Genomic DNA, 11,061 nt, shown 5'->3' with positions numbered 1-11,061 from the left:
TGTCATATCAAATTCAGACAGAGCAAAATTCAAAAGCCTAGGTGTAGCACATACTTCAGATGCATATGCTGGATCCTGGATTGGTGACAAATCATTTGCTTGTATTTGTACAAATATACAGTAATTAGGATATCGAAAGGAAATGTAACAATTGGTCTGCTGTATAACAGGTGATATAGTATTTATAGGGTTATTGGATGACACATTTGTTGTTGGCTACACGTTGGCAATTCCAGTGAAACTAACAATACTAAAGAAATCCTGGCTTATGTAACAATTTCCATGCCCACTCCAGAAGGCTGAAATCCCACATTACTACCTAGTCCATCTCACTTAGTCCACACAATTTCAGGTCTTCTGCATTTGCAACTGGGAGTAAATTATCTGACCATATTTATCAGTAGAAGATAGCAAGAACAACCAGCATATAAATGCCTAAAACTGGTAGGCATGCAGTCTTTATTTATTAATCATAACTCTGGGTGCTCAGATTGATACAACCTGATTTAAAAACAATAAAATTAGGGGCAGAGGCTTGTAATTACTTAAGAAAAGTAAAACAGATAGACAAATGAAGGATATTAATGTGGAAATATATTCATGTTCATTTCATTATATCAAATTTACCCAAATCAGCTTTTTAACAGGCATAAAACAATGTTAATCATCTTGCTCACAATTACAACTATTATCCAAAGAGGTCATTTAAGTCCTTGCTAGCTGAGCTGCTGTTTACCATGCTGTTTGTTGGTTGTGTAAAGTTCTGAGGATTAAAGAAAGGATTTCCCTGTAAGCCAAAGCCAGTTTGTCCCATTACGTTCATTTGTGTTCCCAAAGGACAACTGTTGGTACCCTGAGGAGGTGTAAATTGATTAAGCCATTGGTTTGTTTTCTGTTGTGACAACTGATTCATACTAACTTTGGGTTTTTGAGGCCCAAATAGGCTATCTAAAGAAGACATATCAGGTGGTCTGCTTTGCTGCAAAGCTGGCGAAGTAGTGTTCAAAGAGCTATAAGATGACATGTTTGATGTTGGCAACATATTCATGTTAGCCATTCCAGTGACCCCAGTATTACCAAAGAAATTCTGGCTTGTGGTACCAATCCCCATGCCAAATCCAGAGGGCTGAAACCCCATATTAGCATTTAGTCCATTTCTCTTCGTGTTTTCAACAGATGATGAAAATCCCATTCCAATACCAACTGAAGAAAAGCTAGTTGAAGAAGGAACTTTAGGTTTGTTGATGGGTTGAGTGGTCAATGAAGCTATGTTATCTCTCAGAGTATCGGTCAAGTCCTTTGTCTAAAAATATAATACAAGACAATTAAAATTATTTTACAGCAGCATCAATTGTTATCAGTTAAACAATAAACATCAGCGAAATAATTTTATTTTAAAAACTATAGACATAGTTCTTGACTTATGACTGTAATTGAGCCTTCAATTTCAATGGTAAGTTGTGATGGTCATAAAGCAGGACACCACATTCCGCACCAAATTCTACAATTGCAGTGGTCTTTACGATAATATGGAGGTAACAAAGCAAACACGTTTATTATGGAGCATTTTGTTCCAAAACCAGGAAGTAAAGACTGGTTTCTGTCAAATCACCATAAATTGCAGTCAATAATTCTTGGAAGCTGCAAACAAATGTAAATGCTGGCTGATTACCAAGCATCCAAAATATGGTCACATGACCAGGGGGGAGGGTAGAACATCAGAACTTTGAATCCAATTATAGGTAGCTTTTTCAGGGTTTGTGGCAAATTTGACTACTCATTAAGCGACTAGTCATATGTCAAGGTCTACCTGCATATTATATGTGGAAGGCAAAGGCAAATTTACAACATCAGCATGGTAATTGTTTTTATAAGCAGATGTTTAGATGATATCACATTCCAATTGAATAAAACACCCACTCCTCTGCTCCAGCATATTTCTAGTGTTTTAAATGTGCTATATTTACACAATACTTTGCTTTCACTATTTGCCTCTTGAACACAGTCTAAATAACTGTGTACATTGTAATGTGGCTGCTACTGATAGCTAGAACAAATGAATTATTGTTGGAAAACTATGGGCTCCTCATCCATTGTCTGTAAAGAAGGCTAGTATTTATAACTTTTGTTAAGAAAAGATCACGTTACCAAATGTTTACATTAAGATTAGGTAGACAACTAACAAAGACTTTACAATCTATCTCTACTTTTAGGGGAGATTGCTTAAATCATTTTCTGAGATGTTTAAACATAGCTGCTGAACTGACTTTTTAAAATTGCTACTAAGATTTTACTGCTTCAAATTTGTACTCAAATATATTTATGAAATTAATCAATCAGTCAATGGCACCCATACCTGTTTCACTGGTGCAATAATTGCATGAGGCTGGGGTTTAAGTGGCTGTTGGTTTTTCAGTTTTTGTGCTTGTTCCTGTTCCTTTGCTAACTTCTGCTTTTCTTCAAGTGTAAGTGACCCCTTCAAAAGAACACATTTGTTAATGGATAGTGTGAACCAATTGTCGCTAACTAGCTTTACTAAATCAGCAAGACTAACAAAGCAGAGTTAGAAACGTTTATTCAAATGAGAATACCTGGGTCATTTTTTGGACACCAATCTGATCTACTTGATGTTTGCATCTCAGCCAAACCTCAATTTTTCTATATACAGAAAACACACAGCCTTTTTTCCTTGTCTGTCTTTTTAAAAATAGAATAACAACATTTACTTTTATGACCTGAATTATTATAGTAGATTATTGGGAATAACTGCCATTTTATATAAAGTCTATGAAAATATGGATATAAGGGAACATGATAAATATAACAACCCCTGGTTACAGATCTGGCTAACATAAATATTGTAATTTATTCAAATTGTTAACAATGCCTTGTAATAAACCTTGTCTGAGACACTTGTTTGGATCAAATCCTGCCCAAACCAAATGGTTTTTATCTAATTTTTATCTGATTTTCCTGGTAGTCCTCCTGTTTTTTCTGCCCATTACAATGACCCAATAACCAGAAACCATTTTATTTTTTAAATTGATTTATATGCAATAGATTACAGTTGCCATATACAATGAAATCTTTATTTGATGGATCAATTCTGTCTTCCTATCTCTCTAAAAACTCCAGGTTTTTTTGCATTAAGTTAAAACACCATCAAATAAAAATAAAATAAAGCAGGTGACATAACAACATTCAAAATTAAAACTCCAAACATTTAATGAAACAGCACTGTCTTAAAAGCTTTGCATAATTCTAAAAAGGAAATGCCAGCCACACCTCACAAGACAAGGTTATTCCAAAAAAATGGGAGCTGCCCCAAGGAAGAAGTGTGTGCAGGACCATATCCTCTTGAATTCCTTATACACCAACCCCTAAGTTTTCTCTCCCTGACTGCAAACACAGATTGGTCCTCCCTAAAGTACCCTGGAGCTAAGACAAGTATAGAGCCCGGGTGGTTCAGTAGTTAGAATGCAGTATTGCAGGCTAACTCTGCTCACAATCTGGAATTCAATCCTGATGGGTCAAGGGTGACTCAGCCTTCCATCCTTCTGAGGTTGATAAAATAATGATCCAGATGATTGGTGATATGATGACATTATAAACTGCTCAGAGTGCTATAAAGCACTATAGAGATATATATAAATCTAAGTGGTACTGCTATTGCTTTGTAAAAACCAGCACTGTGAACCAGAGGTGGTATTCAGCAGGTTCTGACCAGTTCTGGAGAACCGGTAGTTGAAATTTTGAGTAGTTCGGAGAACTAGCAAATACCACCTCTGACTGGCCCCACCACATCTATTATCTGCCTCCTGAGTCCCAGCTGACTGGCTGGGTTTTCTTTTGTTGCCCTGCACAGGAGAATGGAGCTGGAAAGCAGGTTAGTGGGATGGAGAGGGAATGGAGATTTTACAGTATCCTTCCCTTGGAGTGGGCTGGGAATGGAGATTTTAGAGATCTTTTAAAAAAACCAAGAGCCTGCCATTTAGTTACCATGTTTAAAAAAAGGGGAAAAAAGGCAAGTCCATTGCTTCCAAATAACTGTTAAATTAAAAGTTATATTATTTACAGCAATCTATGTCATTTATGTAATGATTCATACATTTAAGTTTAAATATTAGAATAAATTTAACTGCCTCATCCAGATTGCATCAGATGCAATGGATTTGTCTATAATTTTAGGAAAATCTCCGGATAGTTTTGTCAGCTATACCTGAAATCATCTAAATGGAGGCACATTAAGTGAAGGTTTCATTGCAATTGTTTTCACCAAATGAAAAAAGAGATAGCATCTTATATACTGTATCTCTTCTATGCATATTCTTTTTGGACAGCTTGATCTTCCTGGCCTTGTCTTATATCTCATTAAATATATATAATTTATCTCATATCTCATTAGTTTGCATTAAAACTACAAAGACAACACCAAAAATGAAGAATTCTATCTGACCAAGCCATCATATTGAAATCTACCATTGATTACAGACTCAATATGCATACGTACACACGCACGCACCTCATTATTAAAGCATACCTTTCTTTGATTTGTCATCATTCCATTCTCTTTACAATCAGGTCCGCTAGTTAACATTCCTAGATTGCTAAACGTTTTGTCTACCTGTTTGAATTAAAACAAGATTAAAAATATTTTTTAAACAGCTACTTGAAACCACTTTATATTCATCTAATAAATACAGTACCAGCTGGGTGCCTCCGTGTCAATTACTCACTCTCAGCCAAGCGATCTCACAGGGTTGTTATTGTAGGGAAAACAGGAGGAAGAAGGAATAATACGTATGTTTGCCACCTTGAGTTACATACATACATACATACATACATACATACATACATACATAACCCTTACTTGATTGCCTATGTTGCTGATTTTTGATTCTTCAAGTGGTTTCATTTGATTAGTTATATCCAAAGATCTGTAAAAAGATAATTATAATAAGTTATTGTTTCAATCTCAGAAACAACCCAGAAATATATTCCAACAGAATGTAACAGAAATACATTCCAAATGTTATCATTACAAATTAAAAATAATTTGCTTTGAGTTTCTTTTTTAACATAACAATTAGTAATTATACTATTATGTAGAGGTCACATCAGCCTCTTTATCACAGGTTCACAAGCAGCATAAATTCACAGGTTAAATCAAAGTAATAAAATAGAATTAACACAAAGACAACACAGGGTTTTACTGTACTTCTTAGATACACACACAGAGGTTGGCTGGAAAAAAAAAATCAATATTCAGCCCTCCTCGGCTCTTGTCTGCTACAGCAATTGAAAAATTCACCAAAATTGAATATATAGTTTTTCTTTTCTATTTTGCATGCATGCTGGAACAATTAAGATTTCTCCTCTATCTCTCACTACCATCAGTAAGATAACTATGCATGTGTATGTGTGTTATTTTTATCTTTCCTCTGCATGCAGTACAATTTTGGGGCACTTCAGAATGCTTCCTTTGCTCCCAATACCACATGTCTATACTTAAATCAATTTCTTAAAAATAATAAAAATAACATTTTCACTATTGCTATTAAGTTACTTGCATTAATAAATTAAATTACATGAAATAAATATAAGAGAGCATAGATTCTTCAAATTTCTCCTGTTTTTCTTATTTAATTATATAACAGTATTGCATATAAATTGAAAACACATATCTATAGTGTAGTCAAATTCTATGATAGACATCATGCTCAAGATATCTCAGTTTTAATTTAAACACATCATTGGTTCAATTCACACATTATACTAACACATTTTTTAACAATGAACTGAAGTCATAACTCATGCATAATACTAATCCATACATTTGTGTGACTAGGTTTGCACACCAGCTCATGAACTCAAATCAAATGAACATTGTGGTTTAACATGTACTAGTTCAGCCATTATTGAGTGTGGTTTGGTGTAAATTTCTATCCAAGATTATGGAAGATAAAGTTCATAATCTGTTTATATGGAAAATCTATTCCAAACTATTCAACTGTGAAGATGAATGACAGTCAGCTAACTTTATAGGGTTGTGAAGAAGTTTTAAAAAGTACCATAAACTTCCTTTCAGTAGAATATTAATAGCCAGCTAACCTATTAGTATATACTATTAATAATGTTTATCTAATTTTTAGATAGAAAAACTCAAAGAGAAACAGAAAATTATCTAACAAAGCAAAGAGATAATATTAATGAATTCATTGTGACAGAATGATGTTTTACACACTTACTTTTGTTGTTCCTGCATAACATGGATTTGTTCAAGTTTGGTCTTGTGTTCAGCTTCCAATTTATTTAACATCTCTTTTATGACTGAAATAAAGGAATTAAACTAGAAGAGAAATATATTTAACATGAAGAAATATGAAAAACACCAGTCTTCTAATATAGAATATGCACCAAGAGAAATCTAACAAATTAAAATGGGCACCACAAAATTATGTGAGGAACACAGTGTGACATTCAGCAATCCTATGAACACTTAATTAAAAGACATGCTGAATTCAATGACTTTATTTATATACATACTGCAAAGTATATGTAATATAAGAATATGTGCCTTTTGAGCTTTTTTAATGTATTTTTCATTAAATTTATAAGGATTGTAGTGATGTTAAAGGTGTGTTGACTAGTGAAATAAATAAATCTGTATTTTTATAGGTAAATGCTGCTATGTTGTCGGTGGAGAACCTGAATATGGTGAAAAAAGAAGTATGGGTATGAAAATTAATGCATCATAGAAAGCTTCTTAAAGATGGGGAAATGGATAAAAGAGAAATATTAGGATATGCAAATGCTGGTAGAAAAAATACTGCAAGGAACGAATGTTTATAAAAGAAGTTACCATTTCTGCATATAAGCCTGTACTTCTGTCCACTTTGTTATATGGAACTGAAGCTGGAAGAAAGAATGAGGATCAAATTGCAAAACAAAAGAGGAAGGAAACAAGAAAGTAATGGTTGGATGGAATTGATAAGAATCTCAAAAAGAACTAAAAAAAATTCAAGAAAAAAGTAACATACTAATTGAGGTATGGATGTCATAAAAACAAAAATGGTTTGCAAGGACAGAACTGTACAGAGTCATCACAAATGTTTGTATAAACTACTGTCCGACTTCCTTTTTTCCCCCAACTTTCATCTCCCTCCAATTTCTTTTCTTTACTATTTATTTTTTAAAACACTGATTATCCTGAAAGGGAATAGGGTGATGGGTACACATGCATATACAATACTATAATATTAAGGTCTAAAATAGTACCATCTTAAAATAATGCAAATTAACAAATTGCCTTGTGAAACTGTCACCAATGTACATTTAAATTATTTTCTGTACTTAACATGATCTATGCATGTAAATATTTTACATTTATTTCCCAAATAATTCAAACACATTTGTACCCAATATTTTTTCTTCCAGTCTATGTGTATGTATGGTTCTCAAGCAGCTCTTTTAACATTCCCCTAGACAGCTGCCCCTTCCAAAAGCCTTCAGGCAAATAAACTTAATGCTATTATTCAATAATGGCATAGAAATGTTCAATACACTTAGACCCTGAAACTTTATTAGTGATTTAAATATTAGCACATGGAAATAAAGTCTGCAGAAACTGATATATTTCTCTTCAAGTTTTTCATAAAAAAGAGGATTTAAGTAAGAACAGGGATGGGGGCAAGGGTTTGTTGTTTTATGATTAACTATTCTAGAATAGATGATTTTTTTGTCAGTGATCACAACTTTGGTGGATATAAAGCAATATTTCAAACCTTATTCCTATGCTTAGTGCTCTTTATAAGCTTTCTTTCACATGTTTAGAAAATGCTGGGAATCTAATCAAGTCACTGTACTTTCTGTAATATTGTTGCAAATTGAGCAAAGAGAAATGAATATATAAAATGAATGAATGTTTATTATTAAAATGCCTGAATCCTCACACTATTTTTCTGAAATTGTCCAGATTTATTTGCTAGCAATATACTTTTCATTCAAATCATCAATCCCCTTCCAGTTTGCAGCCTTCTTTTTATAAACACCACTGTGTTTATATTTCTTTAGTGAGGTCAAAAAATTTCCATGGGCATTTGCAGGGGGGGAGAACAAATGAATGCCATCCCATGATGGAGCCCCTACAACTTGAGGCTTGCATCAGACATCAGCTTGTAAGTATATAATGGCAAAACTAATGTCACGGTGTATTGTATCTTTGGCATAACTGCACTTCATTGTAGAGACTATACATATTACCTACACTGAAAGTTATCAGTATAATCACCATCATCATCACCATCTCAAAAAATCAAAACAACTCAACCAGTGCAAGCTAAGTGTGATCTTTTCTTTAAAGAAGGCTCGAAATTGGAAAGTATGCTCCTTCACCAAAATAAATCATGGGATGAAATGAAAAACATTATGTTCCCTGACTTTTGCAGAATTGCCTTCAAAATAGCTTTAATGCAACATAGTGAAATATAAAAAGGAACATCTCTTCTGTGACCCAAGATTTGATTCTTTACGAATAACTCCAACATTACATTTTTATAGTGAAAACATATGATTAATCATCCTACCTGATTTAGATTAAGATTGTTCTCAATGCTAAGAGGAATCAGATGTGGGAGCACCTTTCCTGCAAGTTGTTCTTTTGTAATTCCCAGCTTTTTGTGACTAAATGTACATTTGTAAATGCCTGTTACGAAACATTAATGGGTTAACTATTTATCTAGTCATAATGAATCATAATCATATTTTACTCTGAGTACAAAACTAATTTCAATTAAATAATGGAAACTTTCATTTCACTTTACATATACAGTTGCATACAAACATATCGACACCCCCCCCAGTCAACATGCTTCAAAAGAATAGAAACTGATACATATTTTTTTAAAAAAATGACTGCCTACCTATTATTTATCTGCAGTTGCTTAGAGAATCAATATTGTATTGAATATGACAACAAATTTCTTTCAAATTAATCACATTTTAAAGTTGTTAATAAGGCCCCAAAAGGTGGTGACTCACTTGCTACAATTACCTAGATAAAGATGAATACTCTTTGACACTTTTAACTTCTTAGGGTGTAAGTGTCCTATTTACTTTCAGCAACCATGATCTCCTCTAGACAGCTGTCTGCCCATTTGAGAATGAAGATAATCTATGTTTATAAAGCAGGGGAAATCTATTAAAAAATTTTTTAAACACTTTCTGCTAGCAATTTCAGTTGCAAGAACTGTTAAGAAACAGAAGCTACATGTAGTTATTGAAGTCAAGGCAAGATCTGGAAGACCAAGAAAAATCTCTGCATTTGGGCTGGCATTCAGTAATTTAGCAGGATTGGATTATCTCAGGGGCTCTGAATATTTTTTAGTGCATTGTAAATTTGCTAATCTCAGAAATGACATTGGAGCCCAACTTGCCGATTCTTCTGTGCAAGAAGAATCTGGTCTCTTAAACACTAAACTGAGTTCTGAAGTATTTGGCCATATCTCTGAGTCAGAATATAGAGAAGTAATCTTTTGGTATAATGAAGACTATAAAGTACTAGAATCCTGTGGGGTTTTATAATCAGTGAAGAAAATGAAGCTGATAATAGAGAGAGGTTTTAGTAAAAAAAATTAGGCAGAAATATATTTCTAAATCAACCATAAAGAACATAAAGAAAAGTAAGACTTTGATATATACTTCAGTTCCCAGACTGGAATGTTATTGAAAATCTGCAAGAAAATAATCCATTGTATATATGAAGATCTTTCTGAACCAGTAGATGTTGTAAAAGAAAGAGTGGAAAATCTTCCAGAAGGAAGAAATAGAAAGCTGGCTACAGGGAATTCTGGAAGTTTTCCTACCTGTCAAATAAGATACAAAATAGTTTACTTTACTGTCATTGCACCTGGTACAACGAAATCAAACACTATCTTCAATGCACATCATGACTATGAAAATAAACACAACACACATCGTTCACACTCCACACATTGAATTGAAAACCCCTGACACTGCACCAACACTGCACTATACAGTAGAATTTAACAGAGCTACTGCTCAACAAGAAGTTGTTTTTCAGCCTATTTATCCTTGTTTATATTATTCTGTGCCGTCTGCCAGATGGTAATAATTAAAAAAAAAAAAGGGCTCCCGGGCAACCAATGATCTTCTGGGCAATGATGTTAACCTTCTGGAGTGCTGTCCTATCTGAGACGTCTCAGGTAGTATAATCTCTGCTGGGCCCTTTTGACCAGGGCTACAATGTGAGCACCCCAAGTTAGGTCCTGTTATGGCAACACCCAGAAACTTAAAACTGGCCACTTGCTCCATTCAGTCTCCATTGATAAGCAAGGGCTGGATGTCTGATCTGTTCCTTCTATAGTCCACTGTAAGTTCCTTGGTCTTATTGATGTTGAGGACCAAGTTATTGTCTCCACACCACGAAAGCAACCGGTCCACCTCATCTCGGTAGGCAAACTCATTCCCCCCCGGAGATGAGTCCCACCACTGTTGTATCATCTGCAAATTTAGTAATAGTATTACTAGCGTGAGTGGGAATGCAGTCATACACATAAAGAGTATAGAGTAAGGGACTCAACACAGAACCCTGTGATGTACCAGTGTTAAGAATAAGGGCTGAAGGAGTATGATTATCTAATCTAACCCTCTGTGTGCGACCAGACAGGAAATCCATAATCCAAAGGCAGATTGAATTAGAAAGCCCAAGGTCAAGAAATTTAGACACTAATCTGCGTGGAAGAATTGTGTTAAACGCAGAACTAAAATCCACAAAAAGCATCCTCACATAGCACACACACACACACACACACCCATTCTAGATAAGTCAGAGCAGTGTGAAGAGTGATGGCTATAGAGTCCTCTGTAGATCTATTTCTTCTGTATGCAAACTGGAGTTTGTCAAATGTATGCGGAAGACCAGAAATGATGTGCTGGCAGACCAATTTCTCAAAGCACTTCATGATGATAGGAGTGAGTGCCACTGGTCTGTAATCGTTGAGGTTATTGATAGGGAACTTCTTTGACAACGGAACAATGGTG

The 11,061-nt window shown here is 34.4% G+C and overlaps 1 protein-coding gene across 1 annotated transcript in view; it reads right to left on the bottom strand.

The window, feature by feature from the left end:
• Positions 1-442: 442 nt before the first annotated feature.
• Positions 443-11,061, bottom strand: part of SCYL2 (SCY1 like pseudokinase 2) — a 44,507-nt gene continuing 33,888 nt past the window's right edge. The window contains exons 13-18 of the mRNA XM_026697984.2: positions 8,586-8,704; positions 6,249-6,349; positions 4,871-4,937; positions 4,541-4,624; positions 2,357-2,476; positions 443-1,303 (exon numbers count right to left, since the gene is read on the bottom strand). Coding sequence (XP_026553769.1) covers positions 689-1,303; positions 2,357-2,476; positions 4,541-4,624; positions 4,871-4,937; positions 6,249-6,349; positions 8,586-8,704 — 1,106 coding nt within the window. The 3' untranslated portion in view covers positions 443-688. The remainder of the gene's footprint in view (positions 1,304-2,356; positions 2,477-4,540; positions 4,625-4,870; positions 4,938-6,248; positions 6,350-8,585; positions 8,705-11,061) is intronic.

Source organism: Pseudonaja textilis, chromosome 5 (assembly GCF_049901715.1).
Source record: "Pseudonaja textilis isolate UNSWEBS1 chromosome 5, rPseTex1.2, whole genome shotgun sequence".
NCBI lineage: Eukaryota > Metazoa > Chordata > Lepidosauria > Squamata > Elapidae > Pseudonaja > Pseudonaja textilis.
Note: the sequence above shows the minus strand (reverse complement) of the source record. Positions and strands in the feature narration are given on the sequence as shown.